The 25034-nt window shown below is 46.6% G+C and overlaps 1 protein-coding gene across 1 annotated transcript in view; it reads left to right on the top strand.

Annotated features, from left to right (window-relative positions):
• Window positions 1-22681, top strand: part of LOC119389552 (adenosine receptor A2b) — an 80793-nt gene extending 58112 nt beyond the window's left edge. Inside the window, exon 2 of the mRNA XM_037656864.2 lies at window positions 21034-22681. Coding sequence (XP_037512792.1) covers window positions 21034-21912 — 879 coding nt within the window. The 3' untranslated portion in view covers window positions 21913-22681. The remainder of the gene's footprint in view (window positions 1-21033) is intronic.
• The last annotated feature ends 2353 nt before the right edge of the window (window positions 22682-25034 follow it).

The raw sequence follows: 25034 nt of genomic DNA on the forward strand, positions 1-25034 counted from the left end.
CTCTTTTATCAGCACAACTCTCTCCTTCCGTCGCCGCACGCGCCTCTCGCATTGTCGGCCACTTGCGAGTAAACTTGGTCCTTCTTTGGGCTCTTCGTCGCCGATCAACCAACCGGTAAAGGAGTTCCGCTGAGCCGTTTCTTTTAGGGGCGAAGCTCCTTAAGGCGGCATCCGTTCGTCCCTCGTAGTCGTAGTCGTAGTAGTAGTGCGTAACAAGTCTTACGCTTTGACCTCCAAGGTGGTGCCGGTGGGAGATTTTTCCTGTGCGTTGTTGAACAATAAAAAATTCGCAGCGTGCGCGTTAACTAAAAGCCGAATTCTTCTGTCTCTCATTCCCCATTAGCAGCCATGGCATGTTCCAGTAGGAAACGTCAGTAGAAGTAGAAGTGTAAGTGTTAGCTAAAAGCCGACTTCTTCTGTCTCTCATTCTCATTAGCAGCCATTGTTTACCTCCAAGGTAGTGCCTGGTGAGATTTTTCCTGTGCGTGATTAAACAATAAAAATTTTGTTCAAAACGCCGTTGATTGATGAAATAAACCAACGAAAGACGCCAGATGTTTTGTAAAAGCAAAACGAAAGAACGCCAGATGTTTCTAAAGCAAAACGAAAAGACGCCAGCTGCTTAACGAAAGACGCCACATGTTTTCTAAAGCAATGGTTTTCTAAACAATGAAAATGCACAGCGTACATGTAAAATTAAAGTGAGCTGCAAGTCGTCATAACTCATCGCACCTTTAGTATAAACGCGCCCGATCTCACGTCGGTGATGATGTACTGGGCAGAATTCACGGAAGATTCACGGTTTACCGATGAACCTCCGCAGCTTCGCCCACTCATCATCATTCACTCCGTGGATATGCTGTGATTTTTCCCAGAAACGCGCCGACAATGGCCTTTATGTTCCAAAAAGGGACAGAGAAGATCATATTTCAGAAAACGAGACAGAAAAAACGGATGCAAGAAAACATATTTAAACCATGAGCGTCTTCCGTCTTTATGTTTTCATTCCTTCTTTCATGAAGACAGGCGTCGTCTTCGATTCGGTGGCAGTTCCTTCGTTTACGCTCCATCTATATGCAGGATGTTTTCGAACGAACTGATACTACATGAAATGCTATGTAAACTTTGGCGCGGCGCTGAGAATCGTGACGACCATATTGTTAGATGCGGGGATGGGCTGAGCAGGACAGACGGTACATGTTTGTGAAAGTCCTCACGCCTGAGGAAGGAAAACTCGAACACCAAACATCAAAGGGACATCAAAGGAAAACTCGAACGGGGAAGCATCGGCGATACGAGCAGTATCGGGGAAGGGTCGATCACACATTCGGGATGTTGATCATATTACTAGCGAACGGATATCCTGCAGCTGAAAGTGAGCAATTATGTGAACGAAGAAATTTGTGAATTCGGGGGACTCGAGTAAGTGGGGTGTTCCCGTATCGTACGAACCAAACAGTCAGGCAGTGTGATCAGTTGTTCGAGATAAGAGTAGGGTTTCGTCGTTATAAGTTAGTTGCAAAATTAATTTTTTTTAGATAATGGGAAAAACAGGGCGTCAATTGCTACACTCTTGTTGCGCAATGCAGTATGTTGTGCTTCAGTGCGAAACACTGGTTTCAACGACCGGTTTGCACTAATACGCCGACAGTGAATATGAATCGTAGTTCTGTCATGTTTCGCCCCTGTGCCCTAGTTGAGGAAACGTGATCTTTTTTTCTATATCCATGCATTGTTCGTTTTAGACGATAATGGTTTAATCGTTTTCCGTCTAGATGGGTCCACATTCACAGCAAGTACTTTCATCAAAAACAGGATCTCATCTCATTTTTCTAGCAATCGTTGCTGAGGGCCTGCGTTGAATCCGCCCAGCTCACTCACGCTTTCACTGAAACACAGAAACTTTTCGCCAACTCGCCTATGACAAAGAACGATATATGGCCGTTGTTTAAAACTCCACAGGGTGTGGCGTTTGAGTTAATGAGGTGGAAGTGCCTCAGACAAGAGATATCTTCCCGGACAAAAAAAAAAATATTACGAGCAAAGAAAGGCCCCTGCGTTGCTCTTACGCAAGAGATGGATTATTCGCCGCCCTCCTTATACATATCATACGCCCTATGCGAACAGTAGTAAAACTGAAGGAATGTGGCTTACTTGTTCTCTCCTTCTAAGTGATTCGTCAGCACTGCTTTCTTTAATGAAAGCGAAGGCGAATAGACGCTGACGACATGACACCGTCGTCAATGGTTGCACAATATCTCAGACCAGGACCAGGTCGTTTTTCATATACGGTGGTAGACAATGTAAACAAGAAAAAAGGGTTCACATGATGATAGGACGCGTTATGGTGGTGTGAACAGCGCAAAATAGATTTAGGAGAAACAGATAGAAGAGAATGAGAAGAGTGGTGTCTTTTATCTTCTGTCTCCAGTCAATTTTGCGCTGCGCACACCACCATAATGTACCGCAACCAATTGACACAGGGTTCCGCGCTTGTAAGATAGTGACGTCAAGTGATCAGCAATCGCCGAGCGAAACAATAGCAGCTTCAGCGTCGTCTCACCGTTCGTCGATGGGACTATAGTCTTCGCCCTGTTAGTTGCCATAAACATAAACTTCTATACATTTTTCGCAGGCTTACACGAGTGACATTGACACGCGTACTTGTTCGCGTCTTTCACAGTGACCTCGTATGAGCGATTAAAACTGTTGCACGTGTTAGCGGTGCTTCTAATCAGACCGCATGCGCGACATGAATGGACACGTAGAACATTGTGGAATTGTCACGAACGCCATTACACGGGAATGTACCGTGATGTATGTATAAAAGCCAATGGATTTCACCAGAGATCAACTTTTAGACGCCCAACGACTGTGCTTGACACTATCATTGAAAAGGGAGCTTTACTTGCATGGATGCGGTCATGACCATATAGACCGTTGCATCGGGCGAGGAGGACCGGTCTGGCAACCAGCGCTTTCCTCCTTTCTGGCTCGTGCGCGACGGCTCGGAGTGTGCGGGCTGGTGCTTGGATGAGTGGCGTTGTCGAACAATTTTTGCGTGTTTTTGGTTGACTTGCGGATTTTCTTCTCTTTTATTGCGATGTCAGCCAGCGAAAGGTCAACGGGAAACCACTGTGCCATTTTCGGTTGTTCTAACAACTTTAAAGAAAAGGAAAGCGCTGTCTGAATAAGTATGTGACGTGCATCACCAAACGCGGAGTGTTTGCGGTTGCGGACTCTTCAAGGTGCATCGTTTGTGTTACGTTACAGGTTCTAAATCGGCAAGTGCCGCAATATATCCGGAATTCCCAGTGTTCCACGCAGTTAAATGTCAGTCGAATAGGGCCAGATTGGCGGACAAGCATAAGTGGTCAAGTACGGCTATGTCCGCTTAAGTGCAAAACATCTATGCACCACACGAGTAGCCACCTGAGTTGTTTTCGCTTCGTTTTATTATTATATTTTAATATGATGTGTTTGGTCTAACTATTAGCCTCGTAGCTCGGCTCAACACGGTGATCGCTGCAGTTGATGTATACCGGTATTAGCACGGACGAGAAATTCCTCACTTCACAGCGGGGTAACCGGCATCATAAATTTACGTTGTGCTCCGTACCGGCCTTGTAAAACCCGAACATTCACTGAGCACTACATGAAAAGGATGTGGCGAGATCTTTGTCGTGAGGTTACAACTTCCGTAAGACAGCGGGGTGTATCGTATACGATGAGCCATATGAAAGCCGAATAGTAAAAAAAAAAAGAAAGAGTTCTGTCACTTTGTGTGTAGAACAACTGCCTCAGGAAGACAAATTTTTACGTGGTCAAGAACCGTGCCCGACAAGTCGCGTAATGATATGCAACATAGTTAATTCTCTTCTAAGCTCGCTACAAAAACCACGATGTTACGCTTGTCTAGTGTTTCTTGAACTGCCAATTTTGCTGCTTAGCTTTGCGAACGACAGCAAGAATTTTGCAAAAACAGTAAATCTGGTAGATGAAGTTAAAAAAAACGCAAATCACCTCCGATGCCGATCAAAGGCTCGAGCCCAGGCGCGCTTCGTGCCTCACCGGCAGAAGAAACTCGCTAACAATCGTCATCGTATCGCCACCAAAATCCAATCAAATGTCACTACTCTCAAAACAAATGAAAAAAAGAAGCGCGCCGGCACGTCAGGAGCGCACCGGCATGTCGACGTCAGCATCGTTTTCATGTACCAGCGCATCCCTGTTAACAGCTTTAACTTTGTCCACACCGGTGGACAATAAACGAGCGAGTAATAAGCGGTGACTTAAAAGTTGAGAAACAAGATAAGCAACTGCCTGCGAGCAACAAACAGATGCCGTCCGCGCCACGAAATCGAGACTGCGTGCTCACGCACGACCGCATATAGGCCTCCCAAGCTCGGCCAGGGGGCGCTGCGTCGCACGCGTTTCGCCGCCTTTCTTGCGAAAACCGGTCGCTCCTGTCCCCACACCAGCCTTTCGACTGCGCTGTCTCCGCACGTTCAGGCACCCTGCACGCGCTGTTCTCTGCTCGCCGTGCACGTGCAGCTTCACGTGTCGCTTGCTCTGAAGGTTTAGAAAGATCCCAGAGATGGAAAAAAACGTTTGAAGGGTGGGAATCTCACCAGAGGAGGACGGTTGATCGACCACCTTTTCGGGACCGAGCAGGTCGTCAAGGGCGATGCTGTTTGTGCGAGCGCTACGTGCGTGCAGATGCTGAACGGGCACATTTCTTTGACATGAGTAGGGAGGTGACTGCGCGACTTCTGCAATTATGTTACCGGTAAAAGGCACATTCGTTGCGGCAGTCGTGTATACTCGGTGCTATCAGCAAACATCCAGCACGCTTTCGCGTCCGGTTTCTATTGATAACTTTTCGATTGCTTGGATGCCAAGTTTGTCGTGCGGCTTTAAATTTATTATGAGATCAGTGTGAAGAGCATAAATTTACATCTGCCCTGTTGAGTCACTGGCTGCATCGCAATGCGCAGTGTTCAGCTTCGTGGGAGTTTCACTTTTGCCGAGGTTTGCATCGAATGATAACAACGTCGGATCGCAAGTTTAATGTCGCCTTGGATTTTTTTAGAGCTCCCTTTGACAGCATAATGATATACGCAAACAAAAAATAAATAAATATTTCATGCCCACTTCGACGATGCATGTTTCTTGCAGAGGCGTGTTTCATTTTGTTCGCTTATTCGAATGTCGCTTTGGTTGTTTCGAGAGCTCGCTTGGTCAGCATCATACTATACAGGGGCGTAGCCAAGGGGGGGGGGGGTTCAAACCCTCCCCGAAAATTTTCAATTTTGCTTGCGTATATGTACACGCACACATACAAACGCACGCACAAACATACATAAAGTATGGTTGGACCCCCCCGAAAAAATTTCTGGCTACGCCCCTGATGCTACACAATACCCACTGGGATCGCGCATGTTTATGATTATGCCGAGATTTGTGCCCAATAATAAGCGCATCTGAATTCGCGAAGCCATCGAAAATTTAATTGCCACCTTGGTTCTTTTTTCAGCTCGTTTCCAAAGCGGCATGCAAGGCTTTTTATTACGTGCCGAACGCATGACATTAATACGAGGCACGCCGTGGTGGATTAATTCGGATTAATTTCGGCCACCTGGGTTTCTTTAACGTGTACGTAAATCTAAGTACGCCGGTGTTAGTGCATTTCGCTCCCATCGAAATGCAGCTGCTGTATGCGTGAATTGAACCCATGACCACGATTTTAGCAGCGCAACACTTCAGCCTTCTAAGCAATCACGGCGTGTCGCATGCAAGGCCAATATAAACGCTCAGTGCAAACATACAGCTCAATTCTGTTTACAGGGAGCCGCGACGGGAAATGTACCGCAATCAGCTGAATTAAACACTTAGTACTCACGGTACGTTATTTAAACTGTGGTGTAATAAGCCCAAATGCTCCGCTGCTGTAACATTACAAATGGTTGACTCGGAAAGCCAGCGCGCAATCTCAAAACGTACAGCGGCTGTCTATTTGTTGTAACTTCGGTTCACAAACGCACTTCCCTTTCAAATGAGCACGATCATCGCGTTTCTCCCCGTTAATATTTCGTAATACTGTGTACGACAAAAACTGCTTCAAGGTGACAAGACCGCGAAAGCATCGCGGCGAACTGCCATAATCCACTCTTGACGCCTCTGCTCCTCGGACTGCTTGCATTGGAAACGGTAGAACATGACAGGAAGTTTTCGGCTCTTCGACATTTTTAAACTTTTGTGACAGTTCACAATGCAGCAGGACTGCGTGCCTGCTTTCGAGTACGACGAAGGAACGGCACCCATAGCGTGAAAAATTGGGGGACCCTTAAGCTTCGCCTTTAAGAGTTGAACGCGATAGCGAAATCCGGCCCCTAGTGCGCACTTCAACCACTAAGTGCATACTTATTAATGTGTATTGTTACACTCACATAGGCACGCACGCGCGCGAATTTTACAGGCTTTCGATCTAAAGCAAGAGTCGCATGGCCTCCAAGATATACGCCGCGCGCCGGCCCTCTCGGATGCCATGAAAAGTCGAGACATATTTCTCACAATGCCTCACAGATGGCAGCACATTATCTAGCGTTTGCTGCGTTGGCTTGATATGTTTTCCTCTAGATGAACATAGTTGTCCATTTTTAGAGCTGTTTGAAAGTTCGTGTGTGTATTTAGCGGCGATGGCTGCACTATCCCGGCGTTTTTCGACGTAGTTTGATGGCCTCGCGAATGCGCCTACCGTATGGGCTCGTTCTCGTCGTGACACCTGCCGAACAAAATGCGTTAAGGAGACTCCTTCTACTACATGGCACTTATGTAGTGTTTTTGTCCGAAGCAGCTGCAAGCAATATCGTGGCTTTGTGGTAAGACACCTGTTTGCCACGCGAACGGCCTGGGTTCGATCCTTATTGGGACCGAAGATTTTATCGTTTATTTTATTTGCTACTTTCTTGATTTTTCGCTCACGGATGATTTTTCGCTCACAACCAACGGTGCCGACGCCGACAGCGGAATTTCTGCGACACGAGCTCTCTAACGCTACCGCGTTAAAAATGCGAGATAAAAGCCCCGGGGAGCACGTTCTCCGCGCGCGCGATGGGAAAACCCAGTAAGAGCGACCCGTCCCAGCTACCGGAGTTTTCCCCTCTCTCCGCTGGGGCGGCGGACGGCGCTGCGCAAACTTGAGCGTTGGAGGCCTATACACCTTTTCAAATTCTCACGCCAGGGAGGCGCCATATTGAAATGCGCGCCGTCTAACGTGCAAGATTGGCGAAATCGCCATCTTGGGCTGCGCGTACTCGAACCGGCGCGCTATCTGTTGGTGTGAGGTCCCTGCTAAAGCCTGTGTTTGCTGATTTTTCGTTTCTTTAAGCTGTTTTGTTTGGTATCGTCGCTGCCATTGACTTATTCGTCGCTGTCTGAACCGTTCAGCGGCGCGCATTCGCCCGTGCGACGCAAGAATTAGCTCCGCGTCTGCGAACGGCAGTGCTTCGTCGTCGGTACCAGTAGCAGCCAGCGTAGTACCAGGTCGATCACGGCGTGAAGTGTTAATAATCGGTAACTAGAGCGTTCTTGCAGCTGTCTACCGCTTTCCTTTATTGGCGTACTAAATGTCTACGGATTATCCATCAGTTTCAAACCTCCGCGCATACTCGTTCGCGGCACGTAAGTTTGTCAGCTGTAAACTGTAAACACCGCACAATCCTTCTTCACAGATACAGTTGACCTACATTCACCCCGACGACGTCGAAGACTAGGTCGAGGAGACCTGTGAGTGGCCAGAAATACCGCGAGCGAACATTGTTTATATCTCGTTGAGGCGAATGCGTGGGGTCTTCGCCAGGTGTGCAACTACGAGGCACTGGACTCGCGCAGCTACGTGCAGTTTGACTGTGTGGGTCAGTCCCTGGCGCACAGTGTGAAGGAAAAAGTCGTACTGGTGAAGGGGAATGTGACACCGTCGCAAGCCGATCGCGCGTGTGTTTCCGCGAGGCCGTCCGGTGAAGTACGGCGCGCGCAGGCTGCACATGCGTAACCGGGCAAGGCGGAGTTTGCAGCCGTGTTGGCCGCTGTGTTATGGACGATATGAAGTGTGAATCCGCAACATTCTCACGAGTTAGTAGGTGAGCGATCGGTGGCTTGCGCACCTTTCTTTCCTATCTAGGATGCTGCTTGGAAACGTTGTTCTCGTCGTTTTTCTTGCCGCCAACGAAATACCGGGAATAGAGGCGTGACCAGGGCGACACGCGCAAGTTCTTACTATTTAGTGAAGCCACCCACTGCTGCCGCAATTCAGGCGACGAAGGAAAACGATGCAGCGCGAACATGCCACGCTTGCACTCATCGCGTGGCGTACATGCGCTGCGGACACACGATTGCACCTTAAATATTTCTCTTCCGCTGCTTGTTCGTTCACCCGTACACGACACAGTGATGACCAGATGACTTGCTGAGCGAATGCAGTAAATTTTCTGCCATGGTAGTCACTTCGTATCGGACACAGGCGCATAACACAATCACACAAACGCGTACCGAAGCAACACACACACAGCACTGGCACAGCCAAAAGTACGGAAGTTTTTCCGATTTACCGACGCCACCCATTTCTTCTGCAATTCCGGCGACGACGGAAAGTGATACAGCGAGAACATGTCACACTTGCAATCCTCGCGCGGCGTGCTGTGCTGCGGGCACACAATCACGCCTAAAATGTTCCTTTTCCGCTGATTGTTCGTGCACCCGTGCACGACACAGTGATGGCCAGACGATCGGTTCTTTGAATACGCACCATTTCCAATCGCTTTTTATCGCAAAGAAGGGCCTAATTCACACACAACCTCTAAGCGTACCAAGCGTACAGATACAACATGCGCAGCCCAAAGCGCGATGGCAACACTGAAAACATACCCTCGACCCCTGCAGCGCACTGGTGCGAGCATGGGTGCGAGGGTGCTCCTGTGAAAAGGTGTATACGAGCGGTAGTCGGTGCGACTGTATAAACACACCGTGAATGAAGAAAAAAAGAAAACTAAATAATTACAGTCCAAGAAAAAAAATCAATTGTATCCCCTAAGAGTGGCGGCACTTGCTTGCCCTGCTAGAACAAGTCAAAATATTTGCGTGGTTTCCAACAGACAGTGCCGAAAGTTTGTGACATCGGCCACTTGCCACAAGTTCGCGCCACCGTATATTAAAATCATTGACCCTGAACGGATCAAACCTTTTCAGGACGTCTCACAGATTCATCTCCTACGTAGACCGCATCACTTGATACGAAGTTCAGTGCGCCAGAACGAAAAAAAAACCGACTGCAACTGCAGCCGCACGTATACCTTCCATACAAACGCGGAGCTTCGCATATGCCAGTGGGTTGCCAGCCCAGAGACGGCGCCGCCCGCTAGGCAATATGGCGGCTCCCACGAAAAATAGGTCTATATAAAGAGTTCAATCTTTATATATAAATACGTGTATTTATATTCTTATCTTTTAATCCATCAGCGTCCAGAGCAAAAGATTTCGAACCTGACTTGCGGACCAGGGTTATGACTCACTCACTCACTCACTCACTCACTCGCTCACTCACTCACTCACTCACTCACTCACTCACTCACTCACTCACTCACTCACTCACTCACTCACTCACTCACTCACTCACTCACTCACTCACTCACTCACTCACTCACTCACTCACTCACTCACTCACTCACTCACTCACTCACTCACTCACTCACTCACTCACTCACTCACTCACTCACTCACTCACTCACTCACTCACTCACTCACTCACTCACTCGATGAAGGACAATACAAAAACTGACAGGCGCTCTCCACCAACGCTGAACGTTGGATTACTCCACAAGTCATCCAACGTTCAGCGTTTGATTACTTCAGAAGGTGGTACTCCATAATCCACCAGTGCACTGGTGGATGATGGAGTACCAACTAGCTCGAACTCATACATTTCTATTCTTCGATCTTATACTGTTATATTCTTGGACTATCGAGGAACAGCGCAAGAAACGCAGAGAAAGAAGGCACTAGTACACTGCGGACGCAGTAGACGGGCACTTGTGCCTCTTTTGTCTGTTTCGTGCGCTGCTCTTCGAAAGCGATGGCGTGAACTAAGTGGCCCAAGCCTAAGTTTCGTTGCTATCTCCTATACGCTGTAAGCGTTCTAAAGCACTGCACAGAATTGGTTTGGCAAAGTGGAACAACCCATTGCTAACGAATGACCTGCGAGGCGTCTCTAACTAACGCTACAAGACAAACGATCTGCCGCAACGTAAGCAGCCCCGATTAGTAACCCGCGTCTCGCTGACAAGATGGGCGACTGCCGCATGCCAAGAAAGACAAAGCACTCGGTACGACTCACGCGTGGAACTGGGCAGTTAGGACAAAGATAGGGACATAAAATGGGGGAAATGCAATGGGTCTTTCCTTGTGACGATGCAGCTAATCTCTCGGTGGGTTCGCGTGACTGTCGTTAAGGCTGCTGATATATACTTTCGTGCCCACTTGGCAGTTATACGAAGAGACAGTTGTCTCCTGTAGCTTTTATTAATTGGCACACAGTGTCGTATATTGTGTGATCGATCTACGCTAAGCAGCAGCATTTACTGCCCATCGCGCATGCTTCCGAAAGTGACCGTGCAAGCTTAGTATGCATGGAACGCTGTTTAGCGTACTTAAAGATGCGCACTCCGTTATTCCGTTATTATTTCTCCAACGACAAATAACCAGAGGAAATACTAACAAAACACAAAAAATAATTAAGACGGGAAACGTTTGCTTAACGGAAGTTAAGCTGACTGTCATACGCGATAGGGGCTTTCCTGATGAAAGGAAATAGGCATGGGGGGAGGGGGGCGTGCAACTCTTGAACAACGGTGGCGACGCATTTTAGCATTTTAGCTTTCATACACAGCCACGCCTGGCTGAATCGCGGCAGGGCGATGCGATGTCTCTTGATTGCGAACTAGTTGAGTTTGCAGTGTAACATGTAATTATGCGTAAGAAAACCTCCCGATACTCGTACGTATAGCTTATTGCAAGGGAAGTTGACTGGTACTGACGTTGGGGTAGAGAGGCGCAAGCACGTATTTGTCTATTAGATACCACCAAAGCGAGGGGAAGGATAAGGTTGGCTAGTTTGGTTTGTGGTATTTAACGACCCAAAGTGACTCAGGGTATGAGAGACGCTGTATTTGGAGAAAATTTCGACCGCCTGGGGTTCTTTAACGTGCACTTAAGTAACACGGGCGTCCAGCATTTCGGCACCATCGAAATGAGACCGCCACGGCCGGGATCGAACCCGCGTCTTTCGGGTCAGCAGCCGAGCCCCGTAACTAGTGCGCCACTGAGTCGGCTAGAAAGGATGAGGTATAATCGTTCATTCGCTCTTCTGTTCGACTTTCCGATAACCAAGCGCACTACTTGATATGAAAATTTCTGCAACTGGTCTCCTGCGCATGTATTTCATCTCATCGGACCTATACCCAAAACAAAACGCCAGTCTTCGGATAGTAAATAAGGGTGCTTATCGTGCACAGTGGTGTCGTCAATCTCTGCCTTGCTCATTTCCACAAAAACAAATCCAGGCAAAAGTTCCCTTTTCAAGTTCTCACCCAATATCAGTACAGACAAAACAGAAACACGCTTCATCGACTTTCGCTTTTGCTTCTTCCTTCTTCCTTTAAATCCCTCTCGTTTCCTGTGTACTGGGATAGCCAGCAGGACGTGGCTCTGGCTTACCTCCCTTTTCTTCCTTGTCTATTTTGTGTCCACACAAGCAGTTAAGCTTTAAAGACAGCTACTGGCACGCAGAAGGTTGGTCATCTTTGTGAGGGCTGTAGTTAGATCGGTGACAAATCTTGATAATGTGTCCGCTGCTGATGAATACGTGCGAATCTACCTCCATGCTCCTTGCTCTATCTCTCCGTGATGTGTGCTTACCTGCGGATAGCTTACAGGGCGTCAATATTATTCCAAACAGTTCGCGAAAGGTATGGCACTGAAATGCGCATCTTACATGCCGGGTTTGCTGGTCCACTGCTGTGTGATATTTTCCTGTGTCTTTCCGCCACAGCGTCACAAGACCTCTTTTCTTCTTCTTTTTTTTTTTACGCTCACTCACACCAAAACATAAATGCATTCAAAGCCAAGTTTTCAGATGGAATCAAAAACTAATGAAGTGGCGTGAAAAGTGAATAGCACCAAATATCGAGGAAATTGTGGAGGGCTGATCAGTCGTTCTTGCAATTGACATGATGTGGAGTACATATCCTAGCATTCATAACTTTAGCAAATTTGGATCGTTACATCGGAGATTGTGAAGCGTTGCTCATGAAGCGACGTTCATTAACACTTTAACCTATATTAACTTTACTCAGAAGTTTACTCATACGTATTATTCACTTGGATTTCTCTTCGTCGTGCTAGTTAACTGCCACCACTCTTCCTATAGTCAGTGGTTCTCAGCCATGGGTGTTTCGGGGACCCCTTGTAATGAGGGACCCCTTGCAGTGAGAGAAAAGAAAAACAAAAAGGGGGGGGGGGTCAATAATTAACACAACATGCAGCGTGAAATAGGTGCCTTTTATTTCTCCTTGGCAAGGAATGATCAAGCTAAAGTGTCACGCCAATTCGATCTCAACAGCTTGTCAATAAGTTGTGCGGTCTGCAGCCATATTCAACTTGTTTCTAGCTATGTTTGCTCTTCAAATATGCAAGCCTAGAAAAAGTATTCGCGCGTGCAGATGCCGTAGAAAACTGCAACACAACGTCTACAGCCATCTCGTGGAGAAGGGGAAACAGAAGTCAGTTCCGCCGCAATGCAAACCTGTTATGCGGTGAAGCATACCAAAAATCAAAAGGTGCCTCTGTCACGAGACACTATGTGCCTCCAAAAAAAGAAACAAAAAAGAACGTGTTCTTTTAGGGGCGAAGCTCCTTAAGGCGGCACCCGTTCGTCCCTCGTAGTCGTCGTCGTCGTAGTAGTAGTAGTAGTAGTAGTCGTAGTCCGTAACAAGTCTTACGCTTTGACCTCCAAGGTGGTGCCGGTGGGAGATTTTTCCTGTGCGTTGTTGAACAATAAAAAATTCGCAGCGTGCGCGTTAACTAAAAGCCGAATTCTTCTGTCTCTCATTCCCCATTAGCAGCCATTGGCATGTTCCAGTAGGAAACGTTAGTAGAAGTAGAAGTGTAAGTGTTAGCTAAAAGCCGACTTCTTCTGTGTCTCATTCCCATTAGCAGCCATTGTTTACCTCCAAGGTAGTGCCTGGTGAGATTTCTCCTGTGCGTGATTAAACAATAAAAATTTTGTTCAAAACGCCGTTGATTGATGAAATAAACCAACGAAAGACGCCAGATGTTTTGTAAAAGCAGAACGAAAGAACGCCAGATGTTTCTAAAGCAAAACGAAAAGACGCCAGCTGCTTAACGAAAGACGCCAGATTTTTCTAAAGCAATAGTTTTCTAAACAATGAAAATTCACAGCGTACATGTAAAATTAAAGTGAGCTGCAAGTCGTCATAACTCATCGAACCTTTAGTATAAACGCGCCCGATCTCACGTCGGTGATGATGTACTGGGAAGAATTCACGGAAGATTCACGGTTTACCGATGAACCTCCGCAGCTTCGCCCACTCATCATCATTCACTCCGTGGATATGCTGTGATTTTTTTTTCGAGGACGGGTTTGGCGGACCCCCTGGGGTCCACGTACCGCCATTTGGAAACCACTGCTAGAGTCCTACAGTATAGGGCTGCGTTATGTTATGAAAAATAAAAAATAAGTATGGAAGCACACGTGGAGCATATAGGAACGATTATCCAGCCTGTTTGCATACGCAGGGTTCTTCAAAAAGCCTGAACAATCGCGGTGAGATACGACTGTTGACGCCACCTTTGGCTTGTCATTTCTTTTGTTATGGGATATGCACGTCCTCTCGACGCTTTGCCCCCCGCTTTACGACGGCGTTGTTATCGCTGTGCATATTTCTGGTGCTCCGATTTCTTCTCGCCGTAAAAGCAGATCAACTATCGCCTCTGTGACCATCATCATTACTCAACCTTATTACAGTTTCTTTCGTGACAGTCAGATCCAAAGAATCCTGATACTAGTAGTGGTTTCCGATTTCACTTCGAATGCGGCCCTTTTCGAGTCTTCAGGAGGATCAGTCGGTCTTCGAGTTTTCTATGACAGATCGATAGTGTGGAACGTCGTAGACTCGCCTCTTGAAACGCCTATAGTGTGTCCGAGTGACAGCTCTAGACGGACGACCGGTCGAATTCGGCTTTACCCCTTTCTTCGAGAACAAAGGAATCGATCGAGACTAGGCAGTGAAGGCGGCATTGGGCACTACTAATACGAGATAGCGGCTCTCCGCTTTCGACCGTAATGACCCATACCACTGGACGAGTGCGCTTGACGGAGCACTATTTTAAGGTATAACGACATGACATTATCTGTTTCGCGTTTTCAATGAAGTCCCGCGGACTTCTGAACCAATAGGAAAGTGCTCCATTGTCATTGTTAGTAAAATATGAACGCTAAAGTATCTGCTTTTTTCCCGCAGCATCACTGCTACCACCATCGCGCACATTGAGTTGGACAGACAGACTGATAATGCGTCGGACAGACTTGATAATCACCCTTTGTAGGATGAAAGGGTCTTGGGACACTGGCCGAGACTGTCCTCAGCACAGAAGTCGTCGTTGCGTTTTTTACGGACAACCGGGCTGAGACTCAGACTTTAAACAGTGTTGTACTCTGCTTTGCTTTTCCCACTTTTTTCGTTGGGCCTCCCTTCCATTCTCTAATTCACCTTACTGCTTTTCGCCGGCGCAGGGTAGCCAGCCGGGCTAAGAACTGGCTAACCTCCCTGTCCTTCCGCCCGTTTCTTCCTCTCCTCCTCCCTGAATTGGCTTGAGCTTTGTTCCTTCACCGAATTACCTTCCCCCATTTGTCAGTAGCTTTCCAGGTAGGCCTCTCAGGCAGGCTTCCCGATAAAAATAGGGAAGCCTATTTCCAGGTAGGCTTCCCGATACATATTGCCATATTGCATTTTGTGCCTTTCTGTGTCCTTTGTTGCTGCGGAATTTTCAACTGACCTTTAATGATGTTAAAAAACATCGCTAGCATGTTAACGGAAGCATCGAAATCAGTTCCTTTTATTTCCGTGAAGAACTTAGGACGCTGTAGAAACATAGTCTCAGAAAAAAAAGCTTCCCTTCCGTTTAGCGCATGCTTACGTGACCACAGCAAGGGCAGCTTTGACCTCCAGTCCTTAAGACAATGACCTCACTCGGGGATTAATGACCACGAAGAAACGGGTCACTCTTCGTGGGTGTAAACAAATGCACCCAATCTCTTTGTCGACGCCCCAGCGAGTACCGGAAATGGAAGCGTCGAAAGAGGGAAGAGGGACTCGTATGGCAAGAGCAAAACAGAGCGAAGTGAACTTTTACGAGAAGAAGTTGCATAGTTCCGCCCTTTTCTCAGGAAACTTGTCTCTCCTTTCTAGCTTTTTGTTTCGTTCGTTCATGCGATTGAGGAAGTTTTACGACCGTGCTATATTGAACTGGTGATTTAATGTCCTCTTGCCTTTCTGTCTCTCACAGAATATGCCAAGGACGCTTAGGCGTACAAAAAGCATTCTCGTTTCGTTCAGCGGAAATTCAAGCTATGTTTAGAACGTCATCGCTGCGTATTGTGAATTTGGGGCTTGGATCCGCATATTGCGTAATGTGTGGATTCTTTCTTAAACAGATTCGGCGGCCCTGCCGTTTTAGTGGCGATAAATCCGTTCTAAAGATCAATGGGGAAGCTCGAAGAGCTGTCATCAATAACTACCCCATAAACTCATACATACATACATGCATACATACATACATACATACATACATACATACATACATGCATGCATACATACATACATACATACATACATACATACATACATACATACATACATACATACATACATACATACATACATACATACATACATACATACATACATACATACATACATACATACCGCGCACACGTTGTAAACGAAATAAACGCACTCTCATGTGTTTGCCTAAGAACATTTTAAAAACAACTATGGCTGTTCATTTGATATCACCGGTATGTCTCGTTGATTACTTTTGCATTGCACACATTTTGTAACCGACATAGTCTAGTAACACTTGAATAAACATAGAACTCTGGAAATCAGTGTGTTTTGTGGCGCCTGTTTGTTCTCGTTGTTTTTCATTATCAGTTTGACGCACCCCCCTTTGATCGACTCATATGCCTTGCTATATCTTTTATTTTAAAATTTTTTTCTGAAACGCTTGACTGCTCGTCAATTTTGCAGGCATCAATACTTGGGGTACCGGCATTTATAATAGAAAATGGCACATATCTTTTTCTCTGTATTCAATTTGGGTATTTATCAACGTCACTAAAAGCCCGCGTAGGATTTAACGGTTCATGACCGAAGAAATCGCCTTGGAACCTGCGACAGTACACTAATACGCATTGCGTGCTAAACGTATGTGTTCTATTGTTCACCTCGTCTGCTCGGGTTATTGTCTTTACACTTATGAGCTGTGTATAGATTGTGTTATCGACCATTGTAGCAACCGAACATTGTGGCCCGAAGGAATTGATGTCCGAGTTCACTATCCGATGTCCGAGTCTATAAGGTGAAGGAATAGAAACTTGACTGACAGTCCAGCGTGTTCCGTTTACGAACATACGCGGTGCTCGATAGTGGGCGTCTCTATAGAGTTGAAAGTCCTCTTTATGTTCAACACTGACAGCCGCCAACGCCATTGTACTGCATCGAGCTCCCGAAAAGACAATAGCCTAAGAAAAATAAACAATAAACCGGTCCAGCAACGCGAGCCGTGAACGAGTACAGGCACCAGTATCGACTGCATTTCTAATCAATTGCTTCTCTTTCTCTTGTTCCCACTCTTTCGTTTGAGTTATCTAGCCATCCGGTGCGTTCTCACCTTTTTCTCATATGCACACGATCCAAATTTACCCAGCCTTACCATACGAAACCAATATGTTTGAGCAAGGAAGTAAAAGGAGAAAGAAATACACTCACTCAAAGAAATCAAAGGCTGCTACTGGACGTTTCTGCAATAGCGAAGCTCAATGCATGCCCCTTGCCTCTTGTCTCGCAATGCTTCGCGAATTCACGAAGTGGACCCAGAGCTCTGCATTTGCCTCTACGCTCGGTTAGGTCTCTCAGTTTGCCGTCTATATTTGGACAGGCCAACTTCCCATCCTCTCCGGTGGACAGTCTCTCTGCAGCTGTCGGAAGCGCGTAACCCTTTACTCTCCATATATACAACAGCTTCCATACGTGCCGCCAGTTCTTTCATCTATATGATCCAGCAGTGTTCTCTGTACTCGCATGTCCCACTATATTTGTTCTCTTGCCCCCCCCCCCCTCCCTACTTCCAAAAGAGTCCTCTACTGCATGCCACGGTTCGCCTTTCTAGTTGGGGAATAAACGACTTGAACGAGGGAATCCTTTATCTCTCCTATCCATTTTTTCCCTGTTTCGGCCGGACGTCATGAACGCTACACTAACAAGTCCTCGCAATGTGCGCGACAAACCAGCGTATAGAAAATCGGAGCTTCCCTGTTGCTACCCGACACTGCCCCACTGCTGCGCAGTCTTTCTCGTTTCCTCAGTGCTTCCGTCCTATGCCAAGATTGATTGCAGAGGCGCAAAACACCTACGCGTTATCGCAGTCAGACTTCCCCCTGCCCCTTTGATGACGTCACATTGCCGTATTCTCAATGTCGTCCAAAGGGTCAGTGGCAAACTGATCCTCCACCTATCTATTTTCGTTAAACCTCTTGTATAAAAAGACGTTCACGTGGATCTCATCGACATTCACTTTTTTACGAACGTGTACACTGTCGATGCAAATAACGCATATCGCATTCCTAAGTTTAAACATGAAATTCAGTGGCTTTGAAAAGGAACAGCCAAAGCTTCGGCTTCATTCGAGGATCGATTAGCTCTGTTGTTGTGAATCATGGGACAATTCCTACAAAAGGGGAATGAGGTGGAGGTTGTTTCTTTAGTTGTTGATGCATAACATTTACATTCTATGCGGGGTACGGTTTCTTAGCTCTGTAGAAATGGGTCGATAGCTTGAACAAAACTAGGCTCTAAAGGAAGTGCGCGCGCACCTCATGACGTTGACAGGTGGTCCGCACTATAGGCTTTCCAAAGTCCCTCTGAATATTTAAAATTTAGCCTGTATGATTGTTCAGCTCTCCCAGAACCTGACCATTCCTGCTTAAATATTGCAATAACATAAAATATACCGACCGTTTCTTTAAACTCTCGATGCATAATCCGGCTATCGACGTGAAGTGGCAAGCGATCAATATTTCTTTTTCTCGGTGTCTCCGTCCTGTTATCAATAAGAGTAAAGCTATTTAGTTCTTCTAAAGCACAACCTGGATATCGCCGGCTCTCGAGAACCTTCAGAATATGGTCAAATAAAAAATGCGCCTACTTGGATTAATATTTAAAAACGTGGGCTACGACAGAATGAGTTGGGATTTTTTTGCTCTACTAACTCTAAAAGCCCTTTTACGCCTGAGCCGTTCTATTGGAATGCATGCGAAGAGCATGAAAATTTCTAACTGCCAGTTTCTTGCATATATGGAAAAAAGAACCATTATCCGCACTCAAAATGTTAAAAGCAGTTTAAAGTTAGGCGCTTAGTTTCTTCTCCCTGTAATTGGCAATGATCATAAAAGTGCGAAAAAAACTAAAGGGACCCTAATGCGAGACTTAGCGGTCTGAGAGTGACACTCGCACTGGTTGGTAAGCTTGCGATGGGCTGTGAGCCATCTTTTTCTCCTCAGTCGGTGTATAACTGTTCTAGAAACTACTTGTGTCCACTTCAACGCTATGCAAGATATGAGTTTACTTAACTGCTTCTTCTAGTTTTTTGTGTGGAACTGCGCAGGTGCAGTCTTCGAGACCCAATTTTCTCCTTTGCTCTCAACGATAACATTTGTCCATTTTTGATAACTGCCGTATGCAGATGCCTTACTTTTTTGTATTTCGTGCGAAATTGAGTAGGGTACATGTACATATGCGTATTTATAATTTGTCCGCGCGCTGAATGCCTTAGCCCGAATCTATGTGGATATTACCACTTTCTGCTCAGGCCTTCTTCCGTTTTTATCTGCATAAAAATTGAACCGTTAAAAATTAATAAAAGTAATACTTAGGTGCCATTGCACAAGGACAACACAACTAACACAGTAACAAAACAGCATCTAGAAGCAGAGCGAGGCTGTGCGATTCATATTGTCTGAAATGTAGTCCGTTTGGTCTAATATGGAAGAAGGCATTTCAACTAGGTTAGTGTACGGATCTTATATAATCAGCAGACTTGGTTATCCTTTCGAGCTAATACCCTGAAATTTCATGGTTATAGCTGATAGTGTACGAAAGGTTGACACCCCATTAAAAAACCGGTGGCACTGTTCAAGTGGGCGAAGGACAGCCACTCAGTGTAATAGAAACGAAGTTTCGAGGGACCAAGATTTGAGTCAGTAAGTAGGGATTCTTTGTTACCGATAGGCGTGCGTGCAAGCCTAATCGCAAGAACCAAGGAAACAGGAAGTAAACGTAAATCATGGCGTAAACATGAACATATGTTTATTGTCGGACATGACGAAAGAGCAGTGAGTTTGGCAAGCTGGCATATACGGACAAATAATGAAGTGACCGTGAGACGTAAGAGTGACCCGGAAACGTCGTTCGAAGGAGACATAGATGTTTTTTTTTAGACTGGAAAGTTATCGACAGTTCTCTTTATGTGAGCACTGCGAGCAGTAAAATGCCCTTAATGGATGCTGGGCCCTGCGGAGGTGGGGGACGAGTCGATCTGATACACACTTTCAGCAGTTTCTTGCGGCACACAGCCACACAAAGGAGAACGTGGTTGCGAATATCGGTATAGTTGTCATTCTGAGCTCACGTTTCCGAACGTGGTGCATTCAGATTGCGGTCTTGGAGGCTGCATGAATAGACGAAAGTGGTCGAAGAAGGTGGAGCAACGACTTTCCGAGTCTTCCGTGTTCTTTGTCGATTCGTGGGCGGAAATACACCGTCGTTCGCATTTCGCCCCAGTTTCCCTTAGCATCGGGATATTTCCGCTCGATTATCGGACGAAGTCGACTTCGACTGTGTCCTGTCGTTCACCGCGATCTGTGCACGAGACAGAAGGACAGCCCACAACGTCCCAAGGTAGCACACGTCAGGATGAACATACATACACACAAGCAGAGGCGTGCCTGCGTCTGCATGTCTGTGTACTCGTGTGTACATGCGTGTATGTGCGAACGTAAGACTCTGTGCTTTTGTCCAGGTCAAAACTGACCGTGGCGCTTTGGGAAAAGAGGTTACTAGTTAGCCTTCCGATACTCTTCCAACTCTTCGCGCAAATAAGAAAGGCGATAGTCTGGGTCTCTTCCAGCCTACCGACTTTTTTTATTTGATGCTTCGTCTTAATATCTTGCACATGACTTATCTTACGTATGGAAATTGTTTAACAGCACTGTCAACGGGAATGAAGTAGACGTAGTCACTGTAAAAAAGCGTAGAAAGAACGGACAGGAAACTGTACTAGTTTAACAACAAAGAAAACGCGATGTTGCCTATCTTTAGCGATGGAAATTAAATGAGGATTAAATGAGATCGTTGCATGCTCCTTATCATCGCAGTCAACGACATGTTTATATGTTTTAGCTAATGGGCTCAACCATGATAGAAAAGAAATTGCTACGACCACTGGTATAAGTTCAAACCTCTTTCCGTTGGAGGATTCACAAGACTCGTCTGCCTCATAATTATCGAACTAAAGAATGCACAGAGGAAATCTTCATTATTTCTTGAACATACCTAGACTCCCACGAGTTCTATTTGTTACATACTAACGTTATCATGTATTCCCTTTCTGTCTCTTCCGCAGCTCCGGCAGATTACAGTGTTCGCGGACAACGTAAGGACAGAACACGACGGCACCCCATCACGAGCCGCCTTGAACAACAGCCGCTCCGACGAAGCCCTCTGCACAGCGCCGCTCAGGGAAACGCCAAACTTGAGTGATGTGGACCGGTGTCATCACCTTGGCGCAGACTTCCAGAAACGAAGTCCGAGGCCTTCGCCCACGAGCCCGAAATCCAACGGCACCGCTTTCGCCGACGACAACGACCGCGAATCCATCGTCAAGCACAACGGAAATCACCACGTGATCAAGAAGAAGAAGGAGTCGAATAAGCACAATGACCATCCGCATGATATGGGCGACAATGGAGCTGCGCTAAACAACGGGCACGTCGGGGAGTACGGCCACTACAAGAGTAACCGGCGGAAAAGTTCCGAGAGTCACCACCAGGGGCGGCGCATGCACCGGTGCAACAGCGATTGTTCCCACTGCTTCCCGTTGCACCTGCACCACCACCACAGTCAGCAGCACAAGCGCGAGGTGCGAACGGCCAAGGCACTACTGTCCATCGTGCTCTTCTTCATGATCTGCTGGTTCCCGCTGTACACGCTCAACTGCGTCAAGGCTTTCTGCGTCGGCTGCGACGCGCCGCACTGGGTCTTCGACGCGCTCATCATCCTGTCGCACGCCAACTCGGCGCTCAACCCGTTCCTCTACGCGTACCGCATGAGCGACTTCCGCAACGCCTTCAAGCGGCTCCTCAGGTGCAAGTCGCCCGCGCCTCTCTTTGAGGTGCTTCTGTTTTATCGTAACGCCGCTGTGAATGCGCCCGTTCACAGAGCTTCTGGACCTGAACCCTGCGAGCGACTTACGGTCGGAGAAGCTTCGACGCCAGTGCTGTAAAAAGGCTAAACTTTAAGATCGATTCTGGAATGAAGAAAGGTTCTGTTAAGCCGAATTTCTCGCAAGAAGGTTTCATGCCTTCGCCTTGCATTCCTAAGAGAGAGTGCTTTACAGGCTGTGCGCCAACACCACCCCAGCCACAAGGCGAGAGACGTTAAAGTGAAGCCATTGGCTGATCTCAATCGTCAGGCTACACACACCTGTTGCTACAACCCACCACAACTACCACCGAGCGGGCAATCCTGCGGATATCACATTGAAGTGAGAGTTCATTGGCTAAGCGAGGCAGAAACGGATGTAAGGAAATAGAAATATGCACATGACATCAGAGTTGTTTATGAGTAGCTGGCAAGAAGGCGTGACCATCACGAAAGGGAGGCTGAACTTCAGAAGTTATTTCTGGTATTGTCGCTATAGAGAGAGCCGTTCTAGCCACCATACTTGTAGAAAATGTGTATACATCACCGAAACGTGACAGACCAATCGAGTGTGCGGTAGCTCGCAGTGTTCAAGTGACTGGAAGCCAGCGGCTTGCGTAAGGCTGCCAACGTGCTGCATTTTACAGAGGTGCTTTCTAGTTCACCCGTGGAGAATGGTCAACAACTTGTCTTTGTGCCACGAAATCTTGAATATCCTCAAGACTCACTAGTTTTATGAGCCTCTTAGTCTGCTCGTCAGCGCCCGTCTGTGTAGTCAGTGCACTAGTTCAACAAACAAAGAGCCCTGCATCCAAGGAACTTCACCAAGTACAGTGGGCAGCGCAATAGGTCGGGACACGAAGAAAGGCAAGACAAACGAGCGCAGTTTGTCTTGCCTTTCTTCGTGTCCCGTCATATTGCGCAGTTTCGACCAGAATGAACTCGTACCAACTCGGCCAACTCTCCACACAGTGGGCAGCTCTGACAATGTTAATGTTTGTTCCCGTTGTGCTTCTGGATGTCGGAAACTATACCACGGCCAGGCCATGGTATAGTTTGTCATTCTTCGTTTTATTATACGTGTCTGTACAAGTGCACCCGCTTGTGGAAGAGACGCTCTACTTAAATCGACCATTGTATTCAACATGTGTGTGGTCGCAGTGACAGGTACACCTGTGAGCAAACGCATACCGACCACGGGAGTGCGTGCCGAAGTTGCCATCTGCGCCGTCTAGTGACGACTCGTCTGCTATCGAGAGCATTGCGCTGGCCGCGCATTCACCAGACCAATGCTCTCGACAACAGACAGCTCGCCAGCAGACGGTGATTTCGGCACGCGCTTCTGTGGTCCGTACACTTTTGCTCACGGGTGTACCAAGCTATATATCAGTATTTTCCAAAAGTTCCCCGAACCTGTAGCGTCAAATAGTTGAGTACTCCCTCAAATGTCGTTGCTTCAATACCCAGACATTGCGCAGCAAATATTTAAACAATTTTTCTAATTTTGGGAGCGTGAAATGTGCCAATGAAACTCTGTACATATATGAATTGACTGAGTAGAATGGCTTGCAAGCCTTTCACGTCCATTAATTGATTCATGTCCATTAATTGATTTATTTAAAAGCCCGCTAAATGAAACGGTTAAGAATTGTCGTTCCGCTTCTCCCGTTTCTTGATTCTTCGTAAAAATTTATTTGTTGGTTAATCAGTGCAGCCGAAGCCCGCAAACAAACTGAAAGTTTTCTTTATTCAGAAGCAACTGACATGCAGCTGACAAGCAGTGCTATTGAGTACTGCTTTTGTACAGACACTGGAGTGATAGAAAGAAAGAAAGAAAGAAAGAAAGAAAGAAAGAAAGAAAGAAAGAAAGAAAGAAAGAAAGAAAGAAAGAAAGAAAGAAAGAAAGAAGGAAAGAAAGAAGGAAAGAAAGAAAGGAAAATAAATAAATAAATATTAAAGCAGGAAAACTCTATCCTCTCAGCAGCTGATTTAAAGAAAGGGAAATGTTTTTTTGTATCTTGTTGATTTCAACGAAGTCCTAAGCCGATAACTGCTCATATTATACGGATCGTGACAAAATTTCAAGCACGTACCCGGCTGAAGATAAGGAAGCGTTCGCCGATGGTCCAGGTCCGTAACCTTTGCGCCTCCTTTCCTGTGCTTGTTTGCCGTGATATCTGTTTGGAAGCATTACTGCTTGCTGTAAAATCATTCATTCACACCTTTGATCCGCTACGCTACGGTGGCGTCCACCGCGCATCAACCGTCAGTCATGCCACACAAAGAAATTACACCATAGCCTGTCATTACGTGCTCATACGTTTCCATCCACGCCATAACAGCAGGGATGTATTTTATTAAGAAATGCGGGCTTAACCTGTCAAACACACGACAGCTCTACTTTGATCTCCCATCACGTGCACCTACCCACATTCTATCGCCAATTATACGGGTATCATATCGTTAACGTGTGATGTACATTTTTGTCGACCTTCGTAACTTCAGTGTGATACAGTGTGCCCCATTACCTCTTGTCAGGAAACTTTGTTACTTGTGTTGTTGCTCTATTCGAGATATCACTGAATCACATGAAAAAAGAGAAGCACTATTGCATATTCTCACGCTTCGTATTTCGTGTGACCACTGTAGTGTCTGCATCACACTGATATGTGTTTCGATTAAAGCGTGCGCCCAACTGCTGTCCTGAGTCTTGCTTCTTCACTCTCGCACAGACCGAGGATGGAGGCTTACATCAAGGTCTGTATGTCATTCAGTTTGAAGAGAATAGGCAGATTTCAGGCCCTTAGCCAGGAATATTTTTCGGAGGTGGCGAGGGGGAGGTGCACTTGCTGAAAACCTTGACTATTTGAGAAAAAGACCCATTTTCATTACTTGTTTTTGGTAAAAACACCTACTTCACCAAAATTTCGGGAGGTAGTGGGGGGGGGGGGGGCGGTCCCCTAGGGCCTCCCCCCCCCCCCGGCTACGGGCCTGGCAGACTTAGAATATGGTGCCAAAAGCTTCGCCTTAACGTTTGTCGCCACTCCGCATGCGTCATACGCTAACCTCTTGGGTACGCACGTTATATTTCGAGATTAGCGTTGCGTACCCAGACTATAATTTTAAGCACAAACTGTGGTGCGCCTAAACAACATTAGAGTGCGTGCAGCAATCCGAACGACTCATTCGTGCTGTATTAAAGCT

The sequence above is a fragment of the Rhipicephalus sanguineus genome, chromosome 4, assembly GCF_013339695.2.
Source record: "Rhipicephalus sanguineus isolate Rsan-2018 chromosome 4, BIME_Rsan_1.4, whole genome shotgun sequence".
Taxonomy (NCBI): domain Eukaryota; kingdom Metazoa; phylum Arthropoda; class Arachnida; order Ixodida; family Ixodidae; genus Rhipicephalus; species Rhipicephalus sanguineus.